The sequence below is a fragment of the Lytechinus variegatus genome, chromosome 7 (assembly GCF_018143015.1).
Source record: "Lytechinus variegatus isolate NC3 chromosome 7, Lvar_3.0, whole genome shotgun sequence".
Taxonomy (NCBI): domain Eukaryota; kingdom Metazoa; phylum Echinodermata; class Echinoidea; order Temnopleuroida; family Toxopneustidae; genus Lytechinus; species Lytechinus variegatus.
Genome location: NC_054746.1, coordinates 25,227,443 through 25,246,540, shown reverse-complemented (window position 1 = coordinate 25,246,540; position 19,098 = coordinate 25,227,443). Strand labels below are relative to the sequence as shown.

The window sequence follows — 19,098 nt, the reverse complement described above, 5'->3', positions numbered from 1 at the left end:
TTCAGTGTGCTTCTCTCTGTTATGCAAAGTTTCCTGTAGAAAAAAATTATGATATTGATGGCTTCCCATATACAGGTATACTAAAGGTTGATTGGATCAATTGTAACGCTTTGTACAACAGGGCCCTACATGTAGTTATCTTTCATAACCAATCATACAATGTACGAACCAAACCCTACATTTTTCATGTACATGTACATCAGTGCAATATTGCCATAGCATTAATCTCAAGTGCCATCAAGTGTAAATAGAAGCCGGCTAGCTGGTCATACCAGTGAGTGACCCGAGTTCCACAGCATGCCTTCTAGCTTATGATAGAGCCAGTATTCTCAAGAAACAGTGGGTTATCATCATTCATTAACATAGATCTAGCAATACAGGATACAGGCAGGTGCAACCAATACCCTGTACATGTATCAAGCGTAGAGTACACCTTGTACATGTAGCCTTTACCCCGTGGATTAAGCCTACCCAAGAACTCGTACAACTCATACACATGTGGAGTACTGTGGCCCAGTGGATAAGTCTTCGGACTTTGAAACAGAGGGTCGTGGGTTCGAATCCCAGCCATGCCATAATTTTCTTTGGCAAAAAATTTATCCACATTGTGCTGCACTCGACCCAGGTGAGGTACATTTGTAAAGGAACCTGGCAGGAATTTATTCCTTGAAATGCCACTGCGCTGTAAAAGGCTGCGGGGCTAAAGCCAGAGTAAGAATATCCAATCAAGCGCATAAGGACGAATTTGGCAGTGATATGTGCTATATAAGCATGTTAGTATTATCATTATTATACATGTACCAAACATATAATGCAATACATGTATTTAGAAAAGGCCATATTCTTCCTTATTTTGATGCATTATTATCTGTTCTCCAATGCTAACAAATATTAAAGGAGAATGAAACCATTGGAACAAGATAGCTTGTGTGAAAACAGAAAAATCAAAGAAACAGATCAACAAAAGTTTGAGAAAAATCGGACAAATAATTAGAAAGTTATGAGCATTTGAATATTGCAATCACTAATGCTATGGAGATAACAAATTGGCAATGTGACAAAGATGTGTGATGTCACTTGTGAACAACTCTCCCCATTACTTTAGTATATATTTCACTTGATTTGCCTCTTTTATCACATCTATCCATAGATCATGTGTTCTTTCTACATGAGGGCATGTAATACATATTTTTTAAGAATACATCATGGATAAAGACTTTGTATCATAAAAAAAGCAAAAAGAGACATTTTGAGGGTATTTTATAGTCCACCATAGGGAAAGTTGTTCATCAGTGACATCACACATCCTTGTCGCATTGCCAATGGGAGGATCTCCATAGCATTAGTGATTGCAATATTCAAATGCTCATAACTTTCTCATTATTTGTCCGATTTTTCTCAAACTTTCTTTATTCTTATTTTTTTATTTTTCTGTTTCTACACAAGCCTATTTGTTCCAAAGGTTTCATTCCCCTTTAAAGAAATAAATAATTACAATGGCGACACTCTGAACAATCAAAGTTGCTGCTTTAGGGGCATTGTCAAATTATCTACATGTACATGCATATAAAAAATATTCCTTATCAATGTCTAATGTTTTCTTCAGAAGTTTTGGTATTTAAAAACATATGTTGGTTTGAAGAATAATGCTTATAAGTAAAATATATCCAGTGTTATGAATAGGTTAAAGAGATGAGAAAAATACTTTAGGTTGATGATAAATAAATGAATCTTAATTTCATAAAATTTTCATTTCAACTTTCCTTTCATTATTCAGGTTGGATTACCCTTTACTGTGAATCCAGGAACATTTCCCTGATATGACTGATCATGAAATTAATAAAAGGAATCTTTAATTCTAAGTTCCATAACCCTTTGTGACCAATCCCCCCCCCTTTCATTGTGAAGGATGCCATTAACGAATGAAAAAAAATGGATTGAGTTAATTGAAAGTACTTTATTCTTTTAATTTTCACCCCCCCCCCCATTCAAATCTGTCAACATCTACATAGCTCAAGATCATGTCTGTCATTGTCTGAATTATCAAAATAGCAAAGATTCTCTCAGACAATGCCCGAACACCATAACAGTTTATTGTATTGCATGATTTATCGATTTCCAAAACGCTAGTCATATCTTTGAATGTAGACCTGGTGACCCTTAAGATCAAACCAGACACCTGTGGGGATAAGAGAGTGGGTGTCTACAAAATACATGTACATATATTTGTCCGACAAGTTGTCAGATCTGACAACTTTCCTTAATTTTGATTGGCCATAAACTACCATTACTATGGTCACTGTCAGATAAAACTGGACTTGTTGGACGTTTTGTTCAACAAGACCTTTCACAAAACACTCCCCTGGACAAAAATCATCTTGAAAAAAAAATTGAAAAAAAAAAACATGTAAAGAAGGGACAGGAATCAGTTCTGAGAATAAACACAATATACATGTACATTGTAGGCAGTGTAGGAAATATATGGTGGGCAAAGGCATGAAAACAAAAAGCTACATGGAGTATGGTGTGCAATAGGGGGTGTGTATGGTTTTAGTATTTTACAATTGGATTAAAGACCAAACTTTTCATCCACTTCAAATGTTGCTACATACATACAGCAAAGTGCACAATGGGGGAATTTTTCACATGTGTAAATTAAGAGAAGTAACTATGAGTAGGCCAACACCTTGAGATGAAAATGACTTAGAAATTAGGTCCCATTTTGCATAGCTGCTTCAGCAATCCTGGCACAACAGAAATAAGTACATGTACCCTGCATGTACAGTATACCCCTTGCCAAATTTGAAAACTCACAAATTGAGGGGTGTGTGCCCTTTCGATTAAAAAAAAAAAAAAAACATGAATTCATACTGGTAAGTTTTACATTCTGAAGAGCTAAAGAGCGTATGTACATGTACGTAGGATAAATGGAGTCATCATTCATGTCTACTACACATGGGTTAATGTGTCAACAGAATTCTGATTCATTCTTGATATATTTAGATGTGCCAACATTCCTAGAGCTGCTAAATAGCAGCCAAAACATGACACATTCTTGAATTAGTCAGACTAAAAGTCATCACTGACTTCCAGTCAAATCCCACTCAAGATGTAATTTTCTTCCATTCCTGTTACATTGCATTTCAACACAGGTGATAACCAGTAATTATGTACCAGCAAATAATATGCTGTGGTCAGATTTACAAGGAGATCTCTTTCTGAACATACACTTGTAAAATAGTAATAATCAAATTAAATACATTACATGTACATGTATGACCCCTCGGCCATCTTCCAAAATATCTCATTTGGAATGGAAGGCAAAAATCATTTTACTCTCTGAGAGAACTAGGACTTCCATGATATAAACTTTTTCATGCAAGGTTAAAATGAAGTTCTCTCATTGCTAAGACTTTTCAAGAGGCTTGATATATACATGTGTATCACAGACACATGTACATGTACTTCTACTGCAGTACATGTCGTGCATAATGCAAATACATACAGGATATGAAAGAAAAACTTACATGTATTATGAACATTTACAGTACCTAGTTTCTAGAGTTTCCACATTTACATGTTTTTGTTTATGTTAGGTGTATGCCTTTCTTTCAGATATGATCATAGAGAACACCTGCATTTCCTAATTGTTTTTTTTTTTACATTTTCTTTATTCATGGGGGAAATTTTATTTCATAATGCATCTTTGTGTCTCTATGTCTACAGGTACATGTACATGTATGTCCCCCCCTCTCTCTCTCTGTCCTTCATTTGTTTCATACTAAATTAGAAGTCCTCTCCAATTCCCTTCCTTCGACCTTTTTATTCATTTCTCTTTTGGGAAAAGGGTGGGTGGGAGAGGGAAAGAGGCACATTATCTTCTTGATTCACTCACCAATACTGTGGAACTGCCATCTGGAGTGAATCAACTCTGGTAAAAACAGGAAGATTTTCTGAAAGATAAAATACAAAACTTTATCTACAAAAAGAAAAACAAAGTTCTTCACAGACCAATGTAAAAAATCAAAAGGTCAAAACATGCTAGATAAACAGGTCCATTCCTTGAAGCACTCACATAGAGGAATGATGTTTGGAAGGATGAGGCTGTAAACACTGTCAATTCAACAAGCTAGTGAAACGTTTCTTAGTGGGAAGTTCACTCGGACAAAAAGTTTAATTGTACAAACAGAAAAAATAATAAAAATATTGCTAAAGGTTCCAGGAAAATCTATTAAAGAATAAAAAAAAGTTACTAGAATCATAATAATTTGATTTCCTACATGTATTGTATGGTCAAAAATCAATGAAATGTCATTTTCTCAGAAAATTGAAAATGGGTTTTACTGCACCTTCAATGGACAAATCATTTTCACACACACTCCTAAACAGAGAGAAGAAAACAAGGTGGTTCACACACCACAAGTCTTGCTTGAGTTCATGATCATTACAACATGCAATATGATCTTTTGACCCCTACATGTAGATGACCTTTGACCTGATCATCATCAAGAACACAATGTAGTATTACCTAAAGATAATTGGTACCAAAGTATGAACACAAATGATGCAGATATAAAGAAATGAGAGCAAGGTAAAGCAAGGTGAACATACACTTGAAAAAAGGGTGGATATGACCTCATATCATTTGACCTTTTAACCCCTAGATGACCTTTGACACCATAATCCTCATGGGCACATGTGGTATTACCCAAGGATTATACAGGTGTATGTACCAAGTGTGAACATAACTGATGCACAAATAAAGAAATGAGACCAAATTGAACAAAAACTTAACCTTTTGATCCCTAGAGGACCGTTGACCCCACCTTTCTCATCAACATCGTGTGGTATTACCCAAGGAATATATTATTACATGTATGTACCAAGTATGAACATAATTGATGCAAAAATAAAGAAATGAGAGCAAGTTGAACAAAATTTAAAATTTTCGAAACATGTAGGTCCATGTTTGAACAGTCTAACAGACCAACAGGAAAGTGATTACTAGGTCTCTTCATTCAGGCCAAACAAAAACTCAACTTTCGAAATTTTTGCATTTTTTATTAGATAACAAAATATATGGGGCACCTGCTTGCATATGACATCACAAATCCAATACTTAAAATTATAATAACCATTTTAATCTTTAATTAATTTTCCTAATACCTTCACCAATATCTTTAATTATTTTTTCTGCTATTTTTTACAACACATTTTTCTTTAGGGTGAACTTCCCCTTAATAGGTAGGCATAATTCCTTGAATACTCTACTAGCACATGATCAGTGTAGCCATGCTACATGTAAATCCAGGGTAAAGTGTGCAGCATTTTAATAAGAACATTGCCTTTTTAAATATAATAGCACTAGAGGTGCTTTTCATTGCATTTACTAAAAAGTAAAGCATTTGTAGATTTTTGTAAACTTCCTTGAAATATTAAAGTGACTTAATAATTAACCATAATCCATATACTAACCATGTCTATACATGTACATATGTATTTGCAAATATTCTTAAATATTCTTGAAAGAAAACTTGCCAGATTTATTTAATGAACAATCATAATAGTTTGAATGTAAATACAAATATGAACAATGAGTGTCCGCTCTGGAATATGCTCTCCAAACCAGCATGTGTGGATACAAGTCTTTGACAGAGGGTGGCAACCCACAAGGGAAATACCTTTTCTTCTATAATTCTGTGACAAGGTTATCACTCCAATCACAACCCCACCCACTGATACCATTCTAGAGGTTATTTTCATGTAGAATCGCAAAATAAATACACAAAAACATTTTTTATTCAATCAACACCATAATACTGTACATATACAGGTAGTTGAGATTTGGTACATACATGTATATACATTTATACAATGTTGTAAATAACTGCAGTGATCAGGGAATAATCATAGTGTCCTCCATTGAATGCTTCTACATGATGTAGAGAGATTATTTCAGAAGCATATAAATTCATAACGTACAGTTCTCTGTACTGCAGTCCATGTGAACATGAATAATCAGGTTATCAAGCTTTCCCAGGTCTGTTGGAGGATTACACTGTAGGCCCACAGTTGTGTACATTATGTTCCAGAATATGAAGTGAAGGTCTAATTTATTGAGCATAAATCTATCCAGATCCAAACCACAACAGTAAATCAGTTTATTCTATCCCAACATCTAGATGTACATGTATATCTCTCTCCCTCACTCTCTTTCTTCCTCCTAGCATATTTGTCTACCTTTCTCTCATTCTTTTTTCATCTACCCCCCCTCCACACACTCTCTCCCTCCCTCTTTCTCCCTACAATACATGTACATCTACAATACATTTGTATCATATTCAACTTGAATAACCCTCATTTATACCCGATTGAAGTACATGTACATGTAGAAGAACTACTAAATCTCCCCCCCCCCCCATCCATGTCGTAATATTTACCATGTACAGTAGGCTACATGGACATTTACATTTAATTTGTTATTGGCCTTTTTTAGAGAGAGTTAATAAAAAGATTACTTTGTCTTACCAATGTAAAGTACATGAACTGGTTTGAGTCCAAACCAATATGAGGCTGTTCTCAGTTCTCACTACGTTCCTAAAACTAGTTTACTGGAAGCTAGTTTAATGCGTAGTGAGAATGGTCGAAGCAGTCTTGGAAGCGATCTTCTAAACCAGTTTGGAAAACCACCTCGCGATGTAGTTTTCAAGATCGCTTTGCCTCCTCAAAGTAGTTTTAGCATAAGTGAGGACACAACCGTTCTTCGGGAAGCGATCTTCGCACATTTTGAGCGCGCTACTCCACACGACAGGTGTAGAATGACCATGCTGCGGTTTCGAATTTCGCGCGAAACGTGTCACCCCACTGAGAGCATTTCCATAGCAACAAAACCGCTTCACGTGAAGTGATTTTGAAAACCACTTTCCTGTGATCAAGTGGGAACGCTAGCAAAGCGACCTTCCAAACTGGATTCCTGAATCGGCTTCAAGTAAACTAGTTTTAGAAAGCGTAATGAGAATGGCCTCTATGTCATTACCCCACACATTGATCCTACATACTGTACTAGGACATAAGAGGAGGGGCGATAACTCATTCGGTAGAGCGGGGGATTCGGATCTCGTTGATCCGGTTCGATTCCCACTTGGTGTGCCAATGCCCTTTGGAAAGGCATTTATTCTCATTACCAGGTCCCTCGGGAGAGGACCTTAAGCAGTTGGTCTTCTAGTTGCTTGTTTATAAGTATTAAAGCTTTCTTAGCAATCAAGTAAAAAAACATCTCTTTAAAATAATCTTGAGAATAACCATGCAAGGCAAAGAGAGCCCCTTGCAATGACCATCTTCTATTAAATAAAACCACTACAGTATGATGCTTAGAAAAGTGAATTAGAACACCTTACACTTGGGAAGCCATGTTCTTTATCTTTACAAGAAGGAAGGAAACACTGTATACGTCTAAGATCCCTGCAGGTGGGGGACAGGTCTTCCTCCCATCATGAGCAGAGTCTATGCCACTATGCTTTTCATTTACCAGTAACTTTGACAGGTACCGGCACATGTTCCCTGGAAGTACATGTACCTACTGAAACAGAGGTATCATTCAGACCTGTACAGCATCCTCACTGTAATATGGCTAATAATGTGTGTGTATCCATCTGTCTATTTACGTCCACATTTCCCTATGACCACTCCGCGCAGAATTACTTTGAAATTTAGATTATTCCAGTTTCCCTGATAACTTTTTCAACATCATACTCTTGTAATACAGCCTAAACATGTTGAGTTTGTGACCTAGTTCTGGGGACATTTTCTTACATTTTACCAACCAACCAGGGAAGTCCTCATTTGAGATATATAATAAATTCCTCACTTCATGTCATCCCGATTCAAAATCAACCAGGGAAATCTTCAGTTGAGATAACCATGCAAACATTCCTCATCTCATTTCAACACATTTCATATAGTTAGTAAACTCATAATTTGTAAAAAGATCCCATTCTGCCGATTAAAACTAAAGTCATGTATTCAATTCAATTTTTTTTAGTGTAAACATGTATGAAACTGCAAATACAGGTCCCATCTTTGGCGATTAATGACAAGTGAGTCCCTGATTCTATAACTACAAGACTAGGTGGGTTTGTATAATGTTAACTGGAAAATCTCAATATAAAGACATGGCACTCATCCGATTTATCAGCATCAGCACCCTCCTCCTTTGATAAACAATAACAACCTATATAAAGCTGTTTAAAGGCCCGCAGCCATTTAGGCCACCATTATTAATTTCTGTATTCAGCATAAAATCTTCCAAATATTACCCCTTCCACTCAATGGGTATCAAATAAGAACAATACGGTAATCAGTTTTATTCTGTTTTTATGTACATGTACTGTATGTCTTTTTGCAAGAGTGGATCTTGAACCAACCCATGTGATCACACAGAACAATCTTTAATATCCAAAACAGACACTCTTACTTTAGTTAACCAATTCAACAGTCAGAATTTCCCATCAAAGTACATAATATACACAGTACATACATACGTACCTGCATACATCTACATGTACATGTACAACAGTATTCTAACGACCCCTAACCTTTATTATAGTCGTAAATTCACAATTCTTGTTTATATGTATGTTGTCAAACCATTCAGAATTACTACCTCTCCTATTGAAAATGCATGTACATGTACTGTAGTAACATAGGAGAGCCTACAAACTGAATTCACACAAATACAAAAAATGAAAATCTGGGGGGGTGGGTTTCATCACAAAATTTGAAAAAGGGTTAATTTTTGTATTCCTCGAGTATGAGAAGTTCAAAAAGAATTTACAAACATATGTAAACAAGTACAGTACACGTTCATGTAGTCATTCTACAGTACAATGAAAACTTTAGTTTAAAATAAGATGTACATGTAGTTTTCATTTGAAAGAAAAAAGAATTTACAAACTGAAATAATGAAGAAGAAAATCACTATTTGTCAGACATCATTATTATGTTACTGTACACATACTGTATGTTAAAAGTAATGTTAGGTAAAAGTGTACTTTTAAGTGAAATTACAATGTGTATTCCTATTCCATGAAATACACATCAATTTCATGTTTAAATGTAGACAATTATTACTTTATCACAATCTGAACTATTGAAATATTGTAGTGTTTGTACAGTACATTCACTAAATTTCACGTCAACTTTGTTAACTTGCAAGGCCTTCAAGAAGTTCATAAAAACAGACACAATCAATGGATACTGCGCATCCAGAGCATTAGAAAATAAGAACGAACTAAAATAAATACATGAAAAAATAAACAATGAAAGAAAGATATAACTACATGAATGAAAGAAGAAACAAATAAAACCAAATGAATACATGTAGATGCACTGTGCATTATACCATGGACCTACTACAACAGATTTTGAAGCATGTATATTGCACCAAGAAATACAACAAGTGGAGCGCCTCTGGCAGTCTCGCCTGCATTACAAAATTCAATATAGCAGCAGAGCTGACTTTGAAACAACTATAGACTTGTGGAAGACGATCTGTGATGCTTGATTACCCTTATGTCCACATTTTATTAACTAGATCCATACAATTTCTAAGTTATGATGGAAATTTAACAAATACCCCCAACACGGCCAAAGTTCATTGACCTTGGCCATGTGACCTGAAACTCACGCAGGATGTTCACTGATGCTTGATTACTCTTATGCCCAGGTTTCATGAACTATATCCATATACTTTCAGAGTTAATACAAGAATTATATCTTAAAAACTTAACCTTGGTTGAGATTTCGTTTTGATTCCCCCAACATAATTTAAGTTCATTGGCCCTACATGTAAATGACCTTTGACTTTGGTCATGTGACATCAAACTCTGGCAGAATGTTCAGTAATACTTGAGAAACATTATGTCCAAATTTCATGAACTAGACCCATACAGTTATGATGACATTTCAAAAACTTAACCTTCGGTTAAGATTTGATGTTAACGACGCTGCCGTTGGAAAAGCGGCGCCAATAGTCTCGCTCTGCTATGCAGGCGAGACAAAAATGGCACAAACTGTACTGTACATGTATGTCTACAAGATACCTACCTCAAATACTGCTAGTATTGCATCCAAATCCTCTCGTTGTGCCTTATGGACCCGCTGTTTTGTGCTTGCCTCAAGTAGGATGAAATTTTCATAGAAAACATGATAGATGTGGGAAAAGTACTGTTCAAAATACGACTTCAGTTCTGATGTCTCTGCATTTTCTGGAAAATACAAAGAGGATAAATGTAATTATAAAGTTAGAATATAAACCTCCTTTCAATATTGAATAATCCAGTTGTCTGACTGGTCAAAAGTGGGGTCATGTTTAACCAATCGAACTAATTCTAAAATCGGAGTTTGATCGATGTCATACATGTAGAGCACCGTTGCAGATTTTTCAAAATCAGTGTATCGAAACAAAAAATGAGTGTTGGAGGAAAGAAATACGGCCTTTTTGTTTGGTACACACAATCATCAAAATGAAGTTATGTCTAAATTAAATTCTACTTACTTAAATTATATCCCCCAAAATAAAACTTATTGTATAATTATGATGCATATTCGCCATTAATTTGAAGTTTACTTTAATCCCAGTTAAAGTGTTTCTCATCTGTTCATGCTGAGATGAATTCATGAATGAAATTCATCGTCTTCGATCGCGCATGCGCATTGTGCTTCCTTTGTAAGAAACAGATCATGGAATAAAAAGAGAAATAATGATATTAATACTTCCATCAAAATAACATAACTCTGATAACATTTCCAATATTTTTAGTATGGCCATGGGAATTTATTACATCATAATAATTTAATAATAACTTACATCCAATAATCATTCATATAAATTTAGAGCTTGAGTTGAGACACCGAGTGCTCTAGCTCTGCACTGTCTTGTGTCTAAAATGGATTATCATTTCAGAATTCTTGTATATTGTCATAACTCATATTCCATAAAATTTCCTTATAATCAGCATAATACAGAATACCAATTCAAATGACCAGCCAGAAAAAACTAGAACTATCACTGAAGGTGATTAATACCAGCCATGGAGTAATTTTCTTCAACAAGAAATTTATCCACACTGTTCTACACTCAACCCAGGTGAGGTGAATGGGTACCCAGTAGGAAGAAATTCCTTGAATGCTTTGAGCGCTTAGGTAGCCCAGTAAAGCCGGGGTAATAATAATAGCAGGGCCCGCCGGGAGAACAGTTTTCGGAACTGAAGTGGCTTCCCTGGGTAAATATACAATATGTGCGACAAGTTTCATGGGAATTCGTTAAAACCTAAGGAAGTAGTTCGATGCGCAATATTTGCAACGGACCGCCCGACCATACACTGATTCTTTGGGCTTTAAACTTTGTTTCGCGAGAGTATATTATAATAACGTATGATATTTATTCCCATTACTTTGGAGCTGATTTTGGATCCAACTACATCTTCAGCAAGTTATGTGCTCTCCGCTAGTATAGCACTTGTTGGCCAGAAAGCATGCAGTCGCTTTAGGGGAGTGAGGGTACGAGGCACTGTACTGTATGTGTGTGTGTCTGTGACTGAGTTGACCAAAAACCATTTGGATCAACGCTGTATGATTCATATCTTAATACAAGCCCGAGTCACATTATTTTGCTAATCGGAGTTCGACAGCTTTTATTTGAGATGTAGTTGGATTCAAAATGAGTTACTGGGAATGAACATCATAACTTTCTCTGGATGGTCATTTGAATTGGTATTCTATGCTGATAGAGCAATTGTGAGGAAAGTTTGTGGAATACGAGTTATGTATGTACCAAATGGAAAGGTAGTAGACTTCACACTGTCATTTTTATTTTTTCGATGCACCAATTTTGCAAAATCTGCACCGGCGCTCAATGACATTGATTGCACACTGATTTTTAAAACGATTTGAGACAGGCTTATCTTTCATACTATTTTATTTCAAATGCATACGTTGTCGTCTGCAAACTTCTAATATCGTTTTAGATATTTTAGGAAGAATTTTTATTCACTTATTTCAAGGCTGCATTTTGAGGCCGTCACATGGAAGGCCCAAAATTATTTGTTTTTTCCACCATTTTGTGTCTGATTTTTTTAATGAATATCTCATCTGTTCTTGTATTGCGTGTGCAGTGTAGTTTGTGTTCGTTGCGTATCTTCTTATACTAGAATCGCGCAGATACGCGTGTGTGCAAACAAGGTCAGGGGGACTGCGCAGACTTGGAGGAACATGCCTACATCATCGATCCTTAAGTTAAGGACCTTCCTTAGGCTTAGATCTACGTTAGCATTTTATTATTAGGAAAAAATTAGAAGTCTAATACCATGGTCACATTTGTTCCACGGGGGCTGTATGGCGAGTCGAAAACAGACGTTTTATCAATTTTGATTCAAACCACCTATATATGTAGTTGCACAAAAAATGTTTTTGTACGGCCGCCGTAGAACAAATGTGACCATGGCATAACTCCAGTCTAATGAAGTAGAGGTCTATGTAGACCAAAAGCTTCGGTCTCTGTTATATTGGTTGTTCAGCTGAACTCCGTTGGCTTCACTCACCAAATACAGAGACCGAAGTTCTAGCGCGATCTGTACAGGGGACTCAATGGCCATATACTTAAGATCGGATAAAACGGGGAAGTGAATTTGCGCAACAGCCGAGGTAAGTCACTGTTTTTGTTCCTTTTAACTTGATTTTTCTCTGTTTTTGGCAATTAATGCCAAGAGGGAATATTAATTTGCATTTTGGTCGCGTTTATTTTCAAAATTTTTATTCATTAAAGACAAAAATTGAAGAGCCCCGACGGGGGGATTTTGCATTGCAAGTCCCCTAATGGTCATGATGGTGGCTGCACGATAGCGAGCCGTCTGTGTACGAGGAGAAATTATTTTAACAATGTTAAAATCTCCTCGTAACAGCAAACGGCTGCCAGCTGTCCAAACTGGACGGCTATCTATGATGAAGAAACATAAAAATAAATCACTGACAACTGAAAACAAGTTCACCAACAACATACAGAACATAGCTAGTAGTAGTAGCCATAGCCATTTACTAAATGGCTATGCCACGCCTACTACTACTAACTTAGCCTAACTTGTCTTAGCTATTTGCTGAAAATGATTTGAGATCTGTCATGACTGCGTTAGATCTACGGTACGAATAACGTTAGGAAATTGAGCTGAACCGATTCGCCTACCAATCACAACTCGCAGGTGTCTGAGCCGAGAGAGCACATCTTTCTTTAAATCCAGCACCTTCTGACCAGATTTCTTAAAGTCTCCGTGTGATTTTTTACTGAACATGTCTTATCAATTGGTAATAGCACAATAAAGAAGACGAAAACTACAGAAAATTGATCCCATTCTCATCTCAATTTCATTCGTCGTTCAAGACCACAATACAGCTCCGATCGCTATCTAAGGTCAAGGGATTTTCGTTTGCGCATGCTCAGAAATCAGTATGATTATCGTCATCTTGAAATTGGCAATCTTAATTCTCAAACTTATTCACTTATAAGACAGTCAAAACAGAAAATTGTTCCGAGTTATAAGAAAATATATATATATTAGTTTCAATAAAGTTTAATTCTTTTTATTTTAGATAAAAATTTGATGATTGAGACAAGTAAATTCTTCTAAAAAATAATGACAAGAATGAATGAAAGAAAAGTTATGATCATGTGACACTGTCACCTGTTCACAGGACTGAACCTAGGAGATAGTTTATAGAATTCGGTGGCATAGACTTTGCTGCAAATTGCCGGGCCTTTAGTTGAATTGGAAATAGGGGGTCCCATCCCCATGATGATATCTAACCATCCTGCAGTTGGTTTTGCCTGAAGTGTCTAGTTAATGAACTTTTATGTTTCCTTTGCCAAATTGTGTTCCATAGGGTTCAAAATTGGCAATTTTGGCGGCCATCTCGGATTTTTTTTCATGGTCGGGCTGTCCAGGAATCATTAATTTTCATATTGCACTTAAATGAATACGCTTTTAATTTTGGTTTAGAAAGTAGAAATCGGTTGCAATCTTTTTCTGGACAGTCCATTAATAATTTTTTTTAAATAGAATTTATGCCAAAATTTTCATGTTTTGGTAAAAATGTGTGCATTAAATAAAAGTGTTTTAATCTTAAAGATCAACAAGTAATGCAAAATATCAGCATTCGACAAGAAATTAACGAGAATAATGATATGCTTCATGACGGTATCTTAATTTGCTTAGATAAAGGGCAGATACTTCCAAATGTCACACTAATCTGTGGCGTAACAACGAGGGGGGTGGACACAGGGGGCACGTGCCCTCCCCCCCTCTACTGGCTACCAGAAAACGGCGGAAAAGGAGAAAAAGACGGAGAAAGGAAGAAAAATGTAATTACATTATATTATATTATAATATGTCATATTATATTATGTTATATTATATTATATCATATAATATTATTGATTATATTATATCATGTATATTATGTTATATTACATAAGAATTTTTTTTCATAACTTTACGAAACATAATTTTCTCAGGGCCTATGTGTTCACCGTTCTTGTCTGATATGTAATGGCATTGGCATTTGCATTGGATGACTATGCAGAGATATGTGGATTCCGAAGGGGGGTGGGCAATCGCCCCAACTAAAATATGAGGGAGGCAAACATATCGATTCGCTCCCAATAATTTTGACAAATTGAAAAATTCATAATATGCCTTTATATAATTATATCAACGGCGGGTTCAGAGGGGAGGAAGGCGGGATATAGCGCGCCCAAGTACTTTTTTTTCCCACGCCGCCTTGGCCCCACTAAAACAAAATTTGAATAGGAGAATCGGAACTTCTTTATCTATTCTGATTGTTCATTACTCTCTCTCTCTCTCTCTCTCTCTTTTCGGGTACTAAACATTCGCTGGTTAATACTAATTCAAAAAAATTAGCGCCACCTAAATCTAAGTTGGCGCCGATCAAAAATAATCAGTCCTATATCGGCACCGATCAAGAAAATTCGGCGCTGCCTGACAGCCTGGGACTTTATCGGCGCCGATAATTTTCAAAATAGTGAAGACAAGTAAATAGCAAACAAGCCATCCTTAAAAGTAGATAAAGGCGAAAGGCTTTAAGAGCTAGCTAGCTAGCTACACTCTCTCGTAATTTACTTTAGTTGGTATCCTAACCAATTTGCTTTTATGTATATTTTCAAGGAAATATAGCATCTTCTTCAAAGCTGAAAGCTGATGATTTTCGACACGCTCGCTTTGCTCGCTCGCAAAATTGAACTTACTCTAAGTTAAATGTAACGTTTAAAGTCCCCTATTATTTATAAAGTAATAAAGCCTGACTTACAGAATGTTTCAAAATTTGAAAAGATGTTTGGTTATATTGATGATAAATTTCTTACATATTTGTTTCCTTTGCTTAAATATTATATTGTTATTTGTAAATTTCAGAACAAATCACCAACTTTTGACGGTTATACAGCATAATTGACCTCTCACAAGGATATTGAATATCGTATTGCCAAGAAAAATAATAAACTTACAAGCCATTTTCGGAAATGGAGTTTTAAGTTGTAAGATATTGTATCAGTATCAATCTATGTAACTGAAGAATATCTCAATATGCCTTGTGACGATGGAATTTTAAGTTTACATCCTTTCTCCACTGCCGGTGATTGTGATATTCGGCATCAGACATTCCTCAACCACCAAATAGATCGACCTCGATGATACCAGATAATATTTTAAAATCAGACTCAGAGCAAATAACCAGCAGGAAAAATTATCGACTAGCGCGCTTAGTGATCGCATTATTTTTTCTGTTGGGTTTTAGTAGAATTGCCCAGTTTGCCCACCCCCGGAAAAATAACATTCCATTGTTTGAACACAGTGCACACTCTTTCCGATTTTCAGACTTGATGTTTTATGATTTTTTTTAAGGAGCAGCCAATACGCAAAAACATGGGTGCCGATTGACGCACCCCACCCCCGACAAAACCTGCACCAACTTAAGCTTTAATATGTGTATGTTTTTAAAAGTATTGAAAAGCACTTTAAAACAGTATAACTTAGCTTAAGAATATATCAAGCATATAATTTTCGATGCGCTTCAAAACAGAATTTAAAAGAAATTGCTTTTTCATTAAGGGAAAATGAGAATTCAACAATATGGATGAAGAATAATTATGAAGCAGAGCATTATTTGCTATTTTTTCTAGACTTGAATCCTTGTTTACTTAAAGGGATGGTCTGGGCTGAAAATATTTATTTCTAAATAAATAGAGTAAAATTCACAAAGCACAATGCTGAAAATTTCATCAAAATCAGATGATAAATAATTAAGTTATTGGATTTTAAATGTTATCAATATTTTGTGAAAATATTCATATGCACATTGTCATGAATATTTATTAGGTGGGCTGATGATGTCACATCCCCACATTCCTTCTTCTTATATTATTACATGAAATCATGACTTTCATTTTTCATACATGTGTAAATAATGTGTCTCCATTATGATGAAATAAGTTGTGGCAATAAACTAATGCACTTCATCAGTTGTCCATCCAATTGTTTATGTTCTTGGTAGAAAATTTTTGAATAAACCTAATTTCATATAATAAAATGCAAAATAACAAGTGGGGATATGACATCATCAGCCCATCTAAAGAATATTCTTGAAGACATGCCTAGAACTCTTTCCCCGCAATAATGCAAATTTTAAATTTCAATATTTTGGTTATTAATGTGTTATCCCGTTTTTGATGAAATTTTCAGCATTTTGCTTTGTGAATTTTACTTTATTAATTTAGATATAAATATTTTTTAGCCCGGACCATCCCTTTAAGAGAACATTATCCAATTCTTGACACGATATACTGTTAGGCTTAAAGGGGTACACCAGGCTGAAAATAGTATTGTTTGAACAGATAAAGTAAAATCAGGCAAACAATCACTCAAAATTTCATTGAAATCGGACAAAGAAGTTGTGACATTTTTAAAATAGTGGAATTATTTCGGTGAATCAGTTCTGATTTTGTTATAACAAAAATGAAAAAAAAATGATAGCAGGGCCCGCTGGGAGAACAGTTTTCGGAACTGAAGTGGCTACCCTCGGTAAATATACCGTTATTTATTATTATTGTTGTTGTTATTATTATTATCATTATTATTATTAATGTATAATGTGTAAGATAATAATTTCTGTAACTAATTTTGTAATAAAAAAAAGTTAAACACACAAAATTGTATGAAAACGTGAAGTACTTAAGATTTCATAAAATAACATAAGAAATGGAAAGTGGGAACACGGCATCAACATCCCATCTATTGAATATTCATGTCGGCATGCGTAAACTAGGGACTATAAGACAACTATTTTTTTTTAATTGCTTAACTTAAAAAAAAGAATGACTTCTTAATTTGTTGTCAGCATTTTTGCTCTGTAAATTCAACTTTATTCATCGAGATATAATTATTTTCAGCCTTGAGTACCCGTTTAATCGAGTACTCCCATACCCGTCCGACATGTGCGATAAAAACGGAAATGATAATTTCAGTACAAATCTCCAAAACATAAATATATGAACTTATGAAGTATATTTTATAAATGGGATCATTACTTTAAAAAAGAAGTGTAGTTACATTGGCATGATTGGAGATAAATCATAATGACCACGGTCAATGCATGGAAGACAATCATTATATCACACACATTTAGATCACTTATCGATAATAATTATTAAAAATGCTCTTTTACCATGCTTTCAAATAAATGGAAATGGTAGATGCATTATTGGTAACTACATGTGCACTTGTTTAAAAAAAAATAGCAAGCCATCGATGATAAACCGAAAAAATTATTATCGGAGTCATTTATTTTGGGACGTATTGAACTGAGAGGATTACGAAAGGCAAATTAGGATATTGGGAGAACTTTGGTAAAGGAAAGGGGGTAGAGAGAGAAAGTGGGAGGATTAGGGTGGTAGAGGGTGAGAGAGAGGATGAAAAGAGATAGGGGGAGACGGGGATGGAGAGAGTGGGAGCACTTTGAGTTAGTGAAAAATGGGGAAAGAAAGTGACAGGGAAATGATCGAGCTAGGACTGGGAATGGTACATATATAGGGAGAAGAGGAGAATGGAAGGGATGAGAGAGGTGGTACTTTGCGATGGTGAGAAAGTGAGAGAGAGGGAGGGAGAAGGAGGGGAGGGAGGGGTGGGGAGATTGAGTGTGTGTCTCTCTCTTTTCTTTTCTAAACCTTTCCCCTCTTCCTCTCTTTTTTCTTCTCATTTTTCCCCCTCTTCCCTTCTTCTTTTCCTTTCCCCTTTTCCTCCCTCTATTTTCTTCTCTTCCTTTCTACTTCTTCCTGTCTCTTTTCTCCTCCTTTTCTTTCTGCCCTCTTCCTCTCTCTCTTATTTCTATACTTTCCTCCACTGTCCTCTCTCTTTTCTTCTCTCTCATTGGCCTTTCCCTCTCTTCCTCTCTTTCTGTTTTGTTTACTTCCCTTTCTTTCCACCTCTTCCTCATTTTTTTCTCTTTCTTCCCCCTTTTCTCTTTCTTTTTCTTCTCTTCTTTTCCCCCTCTTCCTCTCTTTTTTTGAGGGGGGGGGGGAGTAGAGGTATATACATTATGTTGAAATATAAAATGGAATTGTGGAATATTTAAAGTAATCTATTAAATGTTCGATTTCTTAACGAATTAAGTAAGAAGGGAAATCTAAGTGGATTATTCGAGAAGACTGGAAAAACTACTTTGCAGCCAAGGGGCTATAGGGGAGTGGGGAATAATGACTAGATGGTCTTCCGAGTTGATGAGCCGCATTTTTTTTCTTCTCTTTTTCTGGAGAGTGTCAATTATGGGAAATTATGAGACTGTCTTTATGCCACAACCTCCGTATTCTTTTGGATTATTCCCCCATTATTCCCCCATTTTCGTCCTAGGGTGGTTCCTGATACGGGACGTTGAGGACCGGGGTTCAGGAGTAAAGATATGAAGAAGAAGGCTATAAGATTCGTTTTCAAACTACCTCTCATCAATAACATTTTGAGAATACCATAGTGTCTCCGGACC

The 19,098-nt window shown here is 35.7% G+C and overlaps 1 protein-coding gene across 6 annotated transcripts in view; it reads right to left on the bottom strand.

Moving 5' to 3' along the window:
• The window catches only part of LOC121418837 (ral GTPase-activating protein subunit alpha-1-like), a 91,282-nt gene extending 77,811 nt beyond the window's left edge, over positions 1-13,471 (bottom strand). For all 6 annotated transcript variants that reach the window (XM_041613009.1, XM_041613013.1, XM_041613011.1 and 3 more), the window contains exons 1-3: positions 13,238-13,471; positions 10,105-10,265; positions 3,896-3,953 (exon numbers count right to left, since the gene is read on the bottom strand). In XM_041613009.1, coding sequence (XP_041468943.1) covers positions 3,896-3,953; positions 10,105-10,265; positions 13,238-13,343 — 325 coding nt within the window. In that variant the 5' untranslated portion in view covers positions 13,344-13,471. The remainder of the gene's footprint in view (positions 1-3,895; positions 3,954-10,104; positions 10,266-13,237) is intronic.
• Between the last annotated feature and the right edge of the window lie 5,627 nt (positions 13,472-19,098).